Below are 13,519 nucleotides of genomic sequence, written 5' to 3'. Positions count from 1 at the left end.
TGGTTTTTAACCCTGACTGCATGGAGGAGTCACTCAAGTCTGAATCCTAACCCACACCAAATAAGTCAGATTTAGGGGGATGTGGCACTGTCATTTTTACAAATGTGTTCCAGGGGTTGAGGACCACTGCACTGGGTCCTAGACATGTGGCTCTCATTCTCTCCCACCCCACTCAGGGAAGGGGGCTCTGGGTAACAGCAGTGTGAGTATATAGTTGTCATGTAGTTGGGAGATATATTAGGAGAAGCAGATTTATTTTCAGGAAATGAAAGCATGAACCTATGTCTCTGTACTGTTTTTTAATAAAAGTAGTTTGGGAAAATCTCATATTTTACACCACTTTAAACTGCAAGGTTTTTGTTGTTGTTGTTATTGCTTTAGGCGTAATCACAGATACACTTTATTTTTCTTGCAAAAGAACGAGTGAATGCCAAAAATTATCCAGAGAGAATTGCATTCTCCTGCAAGGCAGGAGCCATGACTGTTTTGTTCAAGGCAGAACCCTTAACATCTAGCATAGAGCTTGCACACAGTGAGCACTTGATAAATTTCACTGGATGAATAAATGAATGCTTGAGTGAATGAATGAGAGCAATACCATCCATTTCTGTGGGGATGTTCCCAGGGGAGGTATGATGGAAGACACTCATTCTAAGGGTACTGGATGGAAGCTGCTGCTGTGGGGATCAGGGACATCTCTAGGGAGCAGTGGGAGGCAAAGGAAGTTTAAGGTTCTAGTTAGGGAGACTGACTGAGTCCCCATTCACTTTATTTAAGATTTATTTATTTTTGAGAGAGAGAGTGTAAGTGGGGAAAGGGCAAAGAGAGAGGAGGACAGAAGATCCAAAGCGGGTTCTGTGCTGACAACAGTGAGCTCATTGAGGGGCTCAAACTCACGAGCTGTGAGATCATGACTTGAGCTAAAGGCAGATGCTTAACCGACTGAGCCACCCAGGTCCCCCCCTCCCATTCCCCATTCACTTTAAATAGACTATTTTTTAGAGCAGTTTTATGTTCACAGTAAAATTAAACAAAGTATAGAGAGTTCTCATACAGTCCCCACCCAGCCTTCCCCCAGCCTCCTCCACTATCAGCCTCGCCCACCAGAGCAGTACGTTTGTTACGGTTGATGAACCTACACCAACACACCATTATCACTCAAAGCCCATAGTTCACATTAGGGTTCACTCTTGTACATGTTATGGGTCTTGACAAATGTATATTGATAGGTACTCACTATTACAGTATCCTACAGAATAGTTTCACTGCCCTAAAAATCTTTCATGTTCCACGTGTCCCTTCCTCCCTCCCGGTTATCCCTGGAAACTACTGATCTTTTTACTGTGTCCATAGTTTGCCTTTTCCAGAATGTCATCTAGTTGGAACCATATAGTATGTAGCCTTTTCACATTGGCTTCTTTCACTTAATAATATTTAAGGTTCCTTCACGTCTTTTCATGGCTTGATAGCTCATTTCTTTTTTGTACTGAATAATATTCTGTTGTCTGGGTATACCACAGTTTATTTATCCATTCATTTACTGAAGGCCTTAGACTTCTTTCATGTGTCCAGTATCAGACTCTATATCTCTCAAACTCTAAGGGTATATACCAAGCTTTCTGAATGGTTCTATTAAGGCTGCTCTAACTTAATATGGTAGTCAGAATAATGGCCCCAAAGATGTCTACATTCTAATCCCCAGAACCTGGGAGTTTATAAAGTTACATGGCAAAGTGGAATTAGGGTTGATAATCATCTGGCTTTAAGGTAGGGAAATTATCCTGGATTATCTGGGTAATATAAAGGTCCTTAAAAGTAGAAGCAAAAGGCAGAAGTCTCTGTGTCAGAATGATGAGGTGTGATAGAAACTCAAAGTGCTGATGCTATGAACCAAGCAATGTGGGGATTAAAAAAGGGAGGGCTCATTTCCAAAAGGAAGGGGACTCTTGCTATCAGAAATGGAGATGGGAAGGATGCTGGGGAAAATAAGCAGAAGCCATCCTGTTAGATACTTATATAAATATACGCACATAGATATAGCTATGGAGATACACCCCCCCACACACACACATACATGCATACATGTAGATAGTTAGAAAGAATAAATTGCACAGATTTTTTTATGGTAGGTAATTTTTTTCTTTTTGCTTACCTTGATTTTTTTCTGTAATAAATAGCATTAGTGATATAATAAATAAATAAAAGATTTAAAAAAGAAACTAGGCAGGGGTCCCTAGGTGGCTCAGTTGGCTAAGTGTCTGACTTCAGCTCAGGTCAGGATCTCACAGTTTGTGAGTCTGAGTCCTGCCTTGGGCTCCACACTGGCTGTGCAGAGCCTACTTAAGATTCTCTCTTCCTCTCTCTCTGCCCCTCCCCCATGTTTGCACACTCTCTTTCTCTCTCTGTGTCAAAATACATAAATAAACTTAAAAAAAAACTAGGCATACTTTCCCCAAGAGCCTTTTGTTACTTTCCCGACACGAATCTGCCTTTCCTACTAAGGTCACAGGCAAGAGCTCTTTGATTTGGATGGTTCAGAGGAGCTTCCTCAGCCCAAAACATGGTGATCCTTCTGTGTAACCAGGCTACTCACCCATATCCACACCACACCTGATGCCACCAGATGTAATGGCCTGTTCACTGAGGTCTGGTCCATTGTCATCATTCCAGAGAAACCTGCCCCCACATAATATCCTAAAAAAAGAGGAACCCATTCCCAACATCAAGGGAGACCTGGAGAGGCTTCCTGAACTGTCCTTCATCCTTTAATCCTTCCCAGAATTAAAGATGTACATTTTGTCCACAAGAGGAACACTATTTCTGGAGACAGTATCTCTAGCTGTCTTTCTTCTTGCACCTGGTGCAAAGTGGGCATCCTAGGAGAACTGGAGGATGAATGGTACTCCCACCACTGCTTTTGTGTTGGTTTCTCTCCCCTGTCTCCTGTTGCTGGGACACATACCCAAAAGTCAGCCTAGAATCCCTTGGTTATCTGGGGTCTGCTGGTCAAACCTGACATCACATTATACACAGAAGTCCCCTCGGAGGCTGTGGAAAGCCTGACCAGCTGTCACAGTGTCTTCATTCTCATCTCATAGCCCTTCTCCCCTCTCCTCTCTGCACCCCCCTCCCAGGCCTCCCCATCCCCTTTCCCAGTGTGTTGTCCACTCTGGTTTCCTCCAGGCCTTGACTGGAGGGATTGGGATTGCTATCCTTGGAGATGACTTTTGGCTCTTCTGGGGCATTTCAAGCAACCCAGGTCTCTTCTCCACTTCCACTGATTATGGCCATGGTCCATCTCCAAGCAGAAGGAGAATCCCAACCAGAGAAGGGGGAAAGTGGCAAAACTGTTTCCTTCCTCCATCCTTCTCCAAAGAAAGTCTTAGAACCCCAAGGTCATGGCAAGTGGAGAAACAGAGAAATGAGCATGGACTTCCCTTTCTCTCATCACGGCAGTGATTTTTGGTCACTCTAAGTCTGACCCAAAGTTCCTCCTCTGTTTAGAAGAGCTGGGATCTCCTGAGTGTCCAGGAGAGCCTCCCATTTTCCTGGCAGGAAAGTATGGCTGAGGTATTCGCCTCTTGCTTTGTCTTTTTCCTCCAAGACTGTCAGGTCAGGGGCCAGATAGGCACCCAGAGGGATGCATGGGAGACGTGCTCAGTCAGTACCTGCAGATAGATGAGCATGGCCATAGGAAAATAGCTTGTGACTCTGTTCTTCCCCACAAAGTAGGAAATGAAACTCCTCATGGCTGGGACTTTTACATCCACCATCTCTGAAACCCTGGTGGGTCCACAGCCCAAGATTCCGGTTGCTTCTTGCTTAGCTTCCTCATGCTGGCTCAGCAGAATATCTATGTGAGGCCTCCATTCCCACCACTCAGAGCATATGCCCCCCAAGCCCAGCCCCTTCTTATGCAGTGGGCTCAGCTTGGTGAGGTCTCTGGATCCTTTCCTGGGACTAGTGAGAAGGCATATAGGTGTTTCATTAATACCCGATGCTACGAACCAGCAGAAGTTTGGGAAAAGCCAACTTTTGGACAGAGAAGGAAGAGTCCACACACTCCAGGTTAGGCAGACTCTCCCACATGCCTCAGGAGGTGACCAAGACCTTATAGGCCCCTTCTACCAGAGCCTTGAGTAATTTGGCTTCTTCTCCACCCCAGGCTCTGGACTATGACAGGTTGTAAATGTAGGGCCAGGGGCTAGGAGCAGAAGGGCTGAGGCAACTCTGAGGTTTGACTGGGTACAAGCATGAGATCCCAGAACCAGAACATTCTAATCCTTTCTGAACATTGGTGGAACCAAGGTTCTGTAACCAAATGAGCCACCTGGAGAGAGTGGGGTATAGTCATAAACGTTCAGAGACAGGCAATGAGGGATTAGGTAATGTCAAAGGTTAGAACAGGTAGCAGTTCTGGAAGCTACAGACAGAATGTGGATGGGGAGCACATGAGATGGGGTGAAAGGCCACCACCCTGTGGCCCAGGTTCTTTCCCACCACTTGGGGAGTGTGGCGAGGAGTCCTCTCTGGGTCAGTCCTCATCCAGTCAGAGGAGGAGCTCCAGTCTGAGGCCTAGTCAGCCTGGAGAGAGAGCAGCAAGGGGCCTGTAAGTACTGGGCTGACTAGGGGGGTGGGGTCCTCTCACATATCAAAGCAGCAAAAGCCTCTGCAAGGATGGGTAGCTATTTACTTGGCCCTCCCTCATTTGTTTCCACCTCTTGTCCCTGGTACCACACTGTCGTCCATATCCATTGGCTCACATTCAGCAAGCCTCGGCCAGCTTTCTAGTCCTGTGGCCAGAATTTTCATGCATTATTGAGTAAGGTGTAAATCATACTTCTCTCATGTCTTTGCTGTGGAAATAAATGAATGATAATGGCAGTAGCTTCTGGAAGACAGATCCTAATCCACAGACTCTAGGTTTCAGAGTTGAGTAATGATCAGCCATCAACTCCCATCCACTAATCTTCCACCTATATGGCTAGCCAGCCAGTCAACCTTCTGTCCATCTATCTAGTTATCTGGACCAACTCCCTTCCTTTTCTCCTTCCCTCCCTGTCTCCTTTCCTCACTTCCACCCTTTCTTTCCTGTCTTCCAAGTAATATTTGTTTAGAATGTGTTATGTACCAGGTTTCTCTGATGTGACCGATTTCTTCAAAGCATGAGAAGCTTCCCAGGAGAGAACTTAGTCCTTCACTGAGTCCCAGATCAGCTCCTATTTGCCCTTAGCTTCTCCCACATATGAAAGAACAGTTCCTGGTCCGATGACGCTGAGCCTCCCCACTTTGAGAACCTCGTAAGTGCAGGAAACAGGGAGGAGAACCCACATCTTACATTTACATTTTGAATCGCCAAACCCTACTTTTATAAAGGGATGCTGTATCATCTAAGATGCCTTGATAACAGAATTTTATTTCAGCGGTCTCCTTACTGGTCTCCCTGCTTCCAGGCTTTCCACCCTCTTCTATGCTCCTCGCCACCGCCAGAGTGAACTTTCTCCAGTGTCCCTGCCCTTGTCTCTCTCCTGCCTGAAGTCCTTCATTGGCTCCATGTCACCCATAAACCAAAGTTCAAGCTCCTTAATATGACCCAAGAGGATCTTCATGATCTGACCAGGTGCCTCTTTAGCCCCATGCCTTTCCCATTCCTGTCACAGTCTTTACACTCCAATACCATCAACTGGCACTCCATGCTGTCTTATGCCCCCATACTTCTGAGTGTGCTAATCCTTCTACCTGGAGCTTTTTACCATTATTCCATTCTTTGTACTTCCTTTGGATGGCATGTATTCTTCTATTGTTATGCTCATAACACTGTATCGTAATTTATTTGCTCAAGTCTGTCTTTCCTACCAGATTGTAAGATGCTGGAGTACAGACTGCGAGTTAGCCATCTTTGCGGCCCAGTCCCCGTACAGCACCTCGTACCTAGGAGGCAACCCATATGCATTTGTGAGAGGCATGCATGCATAGATGGATGATGGATGAGCGGAGTCTTCTTTTTTTTTTTTAACGTTTATTTATTTATTTATTTATTTATTTATTTATTTTTGAGACAGAGAGAGACAGAGCATGAACGGGGGAGGGGCAGAGAGAGAGGGAGACACAGAATCGGAAGCAGGCTCCAGGCTCTGAGCCATCAGCCCAGAGCCCAACGCGGGGCTCGAACTCACGGACCGCGAGATCGCGACCTGGCTGAAGTCGGACGCTTAACCGACTGAGCCACCCAGGCGCCCCGAGCGGAGTCTTCTAAGAGAAATAGAGCAGCGTTGGGACAATATGGTTAAAGTGTCCATGCAACAGGCCCCTGGGAGAAGAAGACACGTGGCCTCTTCTTGAGAGCTCAGACCTTTGTGGAGATGACTAAGCTGTGGCTGAGGCCAGGCAAGGTGTCTAAGCCAGGAATGGGGAACTTTGGGGTGACATGACGACCTCCTGTGGGACTTACTTCCCATTTTTTTCTAGATAAAATGCCCTTGGGGAGACAGCCAGCTCAATGTACCTGTGCTGCAGGTGCAAGTGTGCAGGATGAAGGCTGCTGAGAGCGAGGTCTCGGATGTGCACTTCAGTGTAGATAAACAGAACATCTCTCTCTGGCCCCGAGGCAAGCACCAGCCTCCGCTCAGAATCTGCTTGGTGCCCTGCGTTCTGCTGTTGGCAGGTCCTTCAACACATGTTCTCTTCTTCTTCTGGCAGAGCCTCCTCCCAAGACGGGTCCATCTCTGGTTCTGAGGAAATCTCTCACAGTCCGGGCTGCAGTCATCATCCTGACGCTGGGCCTGGCTGCTTCCATCCTGCTGCAGGCTGTTCTCTGTAAGTCCTCACGTTCTGTCATCCAAGCTTGGTCTTTCTCCACAGTCAGCCGGCTCCCTCAACATCCAGACCCTCTGTTCAGTTGTGTCTCCCACCTCTGGCTTTTCCATTTGTCTCGTTTCCCCTCTTTCCAGGGGCAGTCTCTGGGTCCCCTGTTCCCAGTAAGATGAGCTGCTGCTCTCTCCTTCCCAATCCCGGGGAGATTTTCTGGATTGAGATCAGCACTTGCATGCTTGGGCTCAAGGATATGCTGCTTTGTCCCCAGGAAACATTCACCCATTTCTTCATCCCGTGTCATCCCCACTCGGCCCCCGAGCTGTGTTCTTTTTGTGTGGAATCTTGTGGGCAGCTGTTAACAGTGAGCAAAATGTTTTTGACCCCACAAAAGAAGGGCTTCCAACTGCATTCAGCCCCGACCGACTAGGTGGAGAGTCTGTCAGTGAGCCAACAGATCTCCTGGTTCTCCATTCTCACCAGGACCCCTTCATGTTCTTTTCATTCTTCTTCCCATTCCTGCTGAGGTCATGTCAAGGGAGACTTCCTACTTGTTCACTGGTTGTGTGACTTATCTTTCCTCTTCTTCTGCTCTGTCTAGCCCCTCATGTTCTCTGCTAGCAGAGCCTTCTTCCTCCCACCAGGTCTCCAGAAAGCAGGGGGAGGCAACATCTGTCTTCTCCCTTCAAGGCTTTGGGACATATTTGGTCTCAGACTTGGAGCCTCTGAGCAGAGTTTCCTCTTGGTTTGTTTTTGGTCTTCTATCTGCCACCCGAGCCTGTAGCCTGAGCTGAGTGTCATGGTAGGTGGGATAAGGGAAGGGTAGAAATGGTTTCATAATTCCCTCTTCCCATATTCTCTGGAGAAGTCACTTCCAGATTGGAAGTCTGCATGCCTGGCCCCCATCATGGCCACAGGGGGCCTGTGGGTAGATGTGGGAAGGGTGCTGCCCTAGTGGATGCCACTGTAGGGGCCTCTGGAAGGAGGAACTGGGAATCAAGTGATGGAGCCCCCAGGGATGCAACAAGGAAGTAACTGAGGGCATCCTTTTACCAAATGTGCCTCAAATATGCAAAGCAAGTTTAGGACTGGTTACTCATCCCTGCTTCTGCCTCCCTATGAGGTCCTCCAACAGATGGTCTGTGTTTTATCAATCTGTGCATTACCTGCATCTGCAAGAGTTCCCAGCAAGTGCTAGGTGCCCATCACATGTTTGTTGAATGAATACATTATGAGTGAATGGAGGGTAAGCAACAGCTCTTTGGGTAGCTTAAGCTTATCCCTTACTTTCCCTTCCTTTTATCACCCTGACAACACTCTGAGTCCCTGGGAGTCCCTTTGCCTGACGTCTTGACTTTCTCAAATCCAGATCCCTGGTTTATGCGTACAATATCAAATGTAAAGAACAATGCTCAGTTGCTGAAAGGCCGCGTGGACAACATCAGCGCTCTGGGCTCTGAGATTAAGAGGAATAGAGGAGGCGTGGAGGCAACCGGCATTCAGGTCCAGAAGGTGAATGCCAGCCTGGATCATGTGCGTTCTCAGATCTGGAAGTTGGAAACTGGTGTGAAGGAAGCCAATGCACAGATCCAGATGTTAACAAGAAGTTGGGAGGCGGTCAATGACTTAAATGCCCAAATTCCAGAGTTAAAAAGAAATTTGGATAAAGCCAGTTCTTTAAATGCAAAGGTCCAGGGACTCCAGACCAGTTTGGAGAATATCGGCAAGGTGCTCAAACAGCAAAGTAAGTGATTCAGAAAAGAACGTTGTAAGCTGACCAGTGGCCTGGGGAGCCTTGCCAGCTTCAGGCATGAGGCCATTGGGCTGGCACGTGTGGAGGGAAGGGGAAGAGGAGCTGGGCAGACATGGTTGGAAAGTTAAGAAACAAGGGCTCAGCAGTGGGCTTGGAGGACTTAGGGGCTGTTCAGGAGAAAAGGGACCAGGGACCAGCATGGGCTCTCACACTAAGGCACAGAGTATGAAGGCATTAGGGAATCTCTCTGTCCTGGCCCAAACCTAGCCATTAATCCATTAAGTTCCATCCCTGGAGTGCGGGGGCTCAGCCACTTGTGATGGCCAATTGTTTCCTCTTAGGAGGAGGGACCGATTCTTGATCAATATTTTTAACTCTCCCCTATCTAAGCCCAGATACTCTACCACTCTCAGCTAGACTTTCAGCATGTGACACAGTGTCCCTGAGCCCTTACACAAGGACCCAAGGACCCCAGAACCCAGCCCCATTCGCTGCTGTCTCTGGGATCCCACTCGAGAACCACCCCCAGCCAGCACCCAGAGGAAACAGGAACCCCAGTGTTCACCTTTCATCCTTGTTCTCCAGATGACATTCTGCAGATGGTTTCTCAAGGCTGGAAGTACTTCAAGGGGAACTTTTATTACTTTTCTCAAGTCCCAAAGACCTGGTACAGTGCCCAGCAGTTCTGTGTGTCCAGGGATTCACACCTGACCTCAGTGGCCTCGGAGAGTGAACAGGTAAGTTCTGTTCCAATGAGCTCAAAGAAGGGGGTGTATTAACAGCCATATCAGGAAGGATGGGCAAGATTATGGTGCAGTAATCCCCAAATACCAGTGACCTAACAATGAAGGATTACTTCTCAGTTGCACTACATGTCCAGCAAGGGCCTGCAAGGGGTTCTGCCTGTGTGGTCACTCAAGGACCTAGGCCAAAGGAGACTCCATCTCAGTGTATGGTTCCACAGTTGCTGAAATAGGGAAGGAGAACATGGCAAATCGTATGTTGGCTCTTAAGCATCTGCCTGGAAATCACAGATATCACTTTTGCTCACATTTCATTGGCTAAAGCAAATGATGCAGTGGTCCCAGCTTCAGAGAGGGCAGGGAGGTACAATCTTTCTAGGTGCCCAGAAAACAAAAACATTTGTGAATAACATTAATAACACTACATAACCCAAGAAGTCTCCTACCTAGCGAGCAAAATATTGAATGAGCCCCTTTCATCTGGGAGGTGGACTAGTAGAGCAGGTAAGAGTGTGTGCTCTGGGGTCTAGAGCCCTAACCCTGCTCCTAACTGGTCCCAGAGCCTGGGTAGTTATTTAACTTCATTAGATGGGCCTATTGATCAATGAAGCACACATGATGATAGTACCTGCTTCAGAGAACAGCTGACTAGATGCATATAAATGCACGGTGCCTTGCACATATTAAGCGCTCACTGCATTTCAGTTATTAGTATCTGGGCCCTTCTCCTGGGGTCCCTGCTCTGGGGTTTAGCTGAGTCTTTCTTGTACTCCAGAACCTACTTCCTGAGGAGCGGAAAGGCCCAAGACCTTGAGACCTGAGTCTGTTAGTTGCGGGGAAAAGACAAAGACTTTGGAAGATGGACTCTGGGCAGGGACAGGAAGGGGCTTGAGAGAGGTCAGTGTGTGTGGTATGTGGGGGCTGGCACTGAGGACAGAGAGAACAAGAACAAAAACACCCAGAGAGACAGATGTTCCACTTGCACATTGTAGCAGGTGCCTCACTCCTTCTCCTTCCCTATAGGAGTTTCTGTACAAGATGGCAGGTGGACTTTTCTACTGGATCGGCCTGACCAAAGCTGGGAGTGAGGGGGACTGGTACTGGGTAGACGATACTCCATTTAACAAGGTCCAGAGTGCAAGGTAAGCCCCAGAGCCTCCTTCCCAGCCTGACTTTCCTGGGCCAGGACCAGGGCATGAAGGACGGGGTGACTATGGGGTTTGTGGTTCTTCCCCATCCTCAGGTGGTAGGAACACTGAGCTGAGATCTAGCTCACCTTTGCCACCAATTTCCTGTGGGACTGGGGACAAATCCATGGCCTCTCCGTGCCATCTGGGGTTTGGCGGCATGGCCTTCTACCCATCCTCGGCAGATCCCCTGTTCTACGTCTCAGTCTTTGCAGTGTGGGTTTGCGGAGGGCCTTGAGAGTGGTGGGCTGGCTTGGCTCTGAGTTGGGAGAGTGATTTCAGGCTTTGAGATTGACGGCTCACCAGCCCCCTTCCTCTCAGGCATGGGTACAAAAACTTGTGATGCTATCACTCAGGACCAAAGCTGGGATTGAAGTCACTCATTTCTTCATTGGATGTAAGTTTTTCTTTGTTTTTTCCTTTGGTAGGTTCTGGATTCCAGGTGAGCCCAATAATTATGGGAACAATGAACACTGTGCCAATATAAAGATGTCCTCGCTTCAGTCATGGAATGATGCCTCCTGTGACAATAAGCTCCTTTTCATCTGTAAACGGCCCTACATACCATCAGAACCATGACGGGACTGGTCCCAAGCTTGCACGTTGAGCTCTGATGCTTGTTGAACTAGAGAAGCTGCCTCTGTTTCTTCCATATTCCAGGGTGACTTTGCACCTTCACTTTTCTGGCTTCAAAGTTGTCCCAGAGGCATCCTGGAGTTCATCTGCTTTGGCTGGGCATTCTCTGACCCCATAGAGGCAGCTGGAGTGGAAGGGAGATCTTGGAAAAGGAGAGGAGGGCAGAGAGGATTTAGAAGTTCAAATTGCCTCAGGAAGGTGATCAGAAACTTGCGGTTCCCTTTCCCTTCAGAGAAGCCTCAGTTTTATCACATGAAAGTTGCTTCAGACCACCCAATAGGTTCTCCTGATACCAATGTTCAGGGCTTTTCCAATTGATCCCCCAGAATTCCCATTTGCCTGCTTAGGGGGCCGTGTTCTCAGTGGGAAGAGCTCGGCTCTTAGAGACCCCGTCTAGGCCCTGTTCCCATTGCTCTCCATCCACATCCCCTGAGGTCTAAGCCCCTTCTTCTCTGAGATGGGGGCAACTGGTTCAGCTCGGGGGCTGACACGGCAATGCTGTTAGAGCTGGAGCAGCATCCACGCTCCTTCTTGCTCCCCTTTGCTCGGCAAACTCTGAGGCCCAGCTCTGTCTTCTGCAGTCCTCTGCCCAGCCCCCCTGTTTCACCTCCTGCACATCCTCTTTCATCTGCATTTCCTCTCTTCCCTTTAGGGACAGAGTTCACCTGCAAACTTCATCAGAGTCAAATGCTGCCTGGGTAAAGCATGTTTTACCTCTGTGAGCATGTTTTGTTCCCAGCTGTACAGGTGAATATGCCGGCAAGGCCATCTGCTCTGCTGGACATGGAGTTCTGGGGTATCCCCAGGAGATAGTTGGAGGCCCCAAAATGACAAGGGGTAGAGAAGATTCAGCTCCGGAAATGCCACAAATATGAGCAATGCTTACCCTTGGTTTTTATTGAACTGGAGGAGAGTAAGGTCTGCAGCATCATGTCCCTCCTGGTGGTCTTTCCTCTCAGAAGCTCAGTGGACAGTCTGTTGCCTGGCTTTACCCCTGAAGGTGTAAAGTTGACATTATTTCCCATCCTTCACGAAGACCCTGTTTGTGGGTATCAGGTCCCGGTGCCCTGGTCCAGTGGCTGAGGCAGGGATCTAGGCAGGGGCTGTACTGCCAGGAGGGGAGCAGAGAAGGAGAAGGAAGGAGGTGGTGCCAGCACAGGAGTGGGCTCAGTAGGGCGTCCTCCTCTCCTTCGGTCCTCATTAGGGCTCTCAGTAGGGTCCTGAGGACAGGACATTTTCCTTCAATGACTGTGACCAGCAGGTGGTGTTTTGGGTGCAAAGGGGTCAGGCTTAGGGCAGGGGCATTAGGAGGAAGCTTGAAGTAACATGGGGCAAATGGGATTTTTAAAATATGGCAAGGGCAGGGCACCTGGGTGGCTCCGTTGGTTAAGTGTCCAACTTCTGTTCAAGTCATGATCTCACGGTTTGTGAGTTCGAGCCCGACATCGGGTTCTGTGCTGTCAGCCGGAGCCTGCTTCAGATCCTCTGTCTGTCTGTCTGTTTCTTTCTCTCTGCGCCCCTCCCCTGCACATGCTCTTTCTCTTTCTCAAAAATAAATAGACGTTTAAAAAAATATGACAAGGAGGGTGCCTGTGTGGCTCAGTCTGTTAAGCGTCTGACTCGATCTCAGCTCAGGTCTTGATCCTATGGTCATGAGTTCAAGCCCCTCATTGGGATCTGTGCTTGTTGTGAAGCCTACTTAAAAAAAAAAAAAAGAAATAAAATAAAATAGGCAATGGATGAGGGATGGGAAGTCAGTGATCATGTCCATGCAGGAGCATTTTGCAGGCCAGTTCCAGAGACTGCTGAAGTCTGAGGGAGTGAGTATCTCAGGGCAGAGAACATGGGCAAGCCAGTGTGGCTGCTGCAAGCATGAAAGAATTCTTCCACATTTCACTACTCTTTGTAATTACAAGCAGCAAATTATGGGAGAATTTTATTTCTTCCCCATGTCGGGCCTCTAGTCATAGCATGAGCTGATACAGAAATTGAATACAAGCTGCTTCTAGGGAGCTATCCCATTGTGTTTTTGAACATTTCGCTTTCCCACCTGACATGTTCGTCCTGATATCTGAGCTGCCGCGTTGAGTAGCATGTGACCCAGCCCCACACTCCGCGTTCCTCCCTAGGTGGCACTTGTCACCAGGCCAGCTGATTCAGAGGCTTGTAGCATAAGGCCTAAAATTTCATGTGCTGCTGTGACATCTTTGAGCCCCAGAGCCTAACTATGCATTCCCCTGATCTCACCAGATATGTCCCCCTACCTGGCTAGTTCCTCTGTCCACTGGACCAGCTGCACTGCACCCAACTTTCAACCTAATGGGTTCCACTAACCCACCCATCAACCTGGGAAACTATTCCAATGAGACAATCATGTCCTGCAGGAATCA

The 13,519-nt window shown here is 48.3% G+C and overlaps 1 protein-coding gene across 1 annotated transcript in view; it reads left to right on the top strand.

The window, feature by feature from the left end:
• Positions 1 to 11,851, top strand: part of CD207 (CD207 molecule) — a 50,526-nt gene extending 38,675 nt beyond the window's left edge. Inside the window, exons 3-7 of the mRNA XM_045446395.1 lie at positions 6,700 to 6,816; positions 8,180 to 8,554; positions 9,149 to 9,300; positions 10,330 to 10,448; positions 10,922 to 11,851. Of these exons, the coding sequence (XP_045302351.1) occupies positions 6,700 to 6,816; positions 8,180 to 8,554; positions 9,149 to 9,300; positions 10,330 to 10,448; positions 10,922 to 11,072 (914 nt within the window). The 3' untranslated portion in view covers positions 11,073 to 11,851. The remainder of the gene's footprint in view (positions 1 to 6,699; positions 6,817 to 8,179; positions 8,555 to 9,148; positions 9,301 to 10,329; positions 10,449 to 10,921) is intronic.
• Positions 11,852 to 13,519: the final 1,668 nt, after the last annotated feature.

This window comes from Leopardus geoffroyi, chromosome A3 (assembly GCF_018350155.1).
Source record: "Leopardus geoffroyi isolate Oge1 chromosome A3, O.geoffroyi_Oge1_pat1.0, whole genome shotgun sequence".
Classification (NCBI taxonomy): domain Eukaryota; kingdom Metazoa; phylum Chordata; class Mammalia; order Carnivora; family Felidae; genus Leopardus; species Leopardus geoffroyi.
Note: the sequence above shows the minus strand (reverse complement) of the source record. Positions and strands in the feature narration are given on the sequence as shown.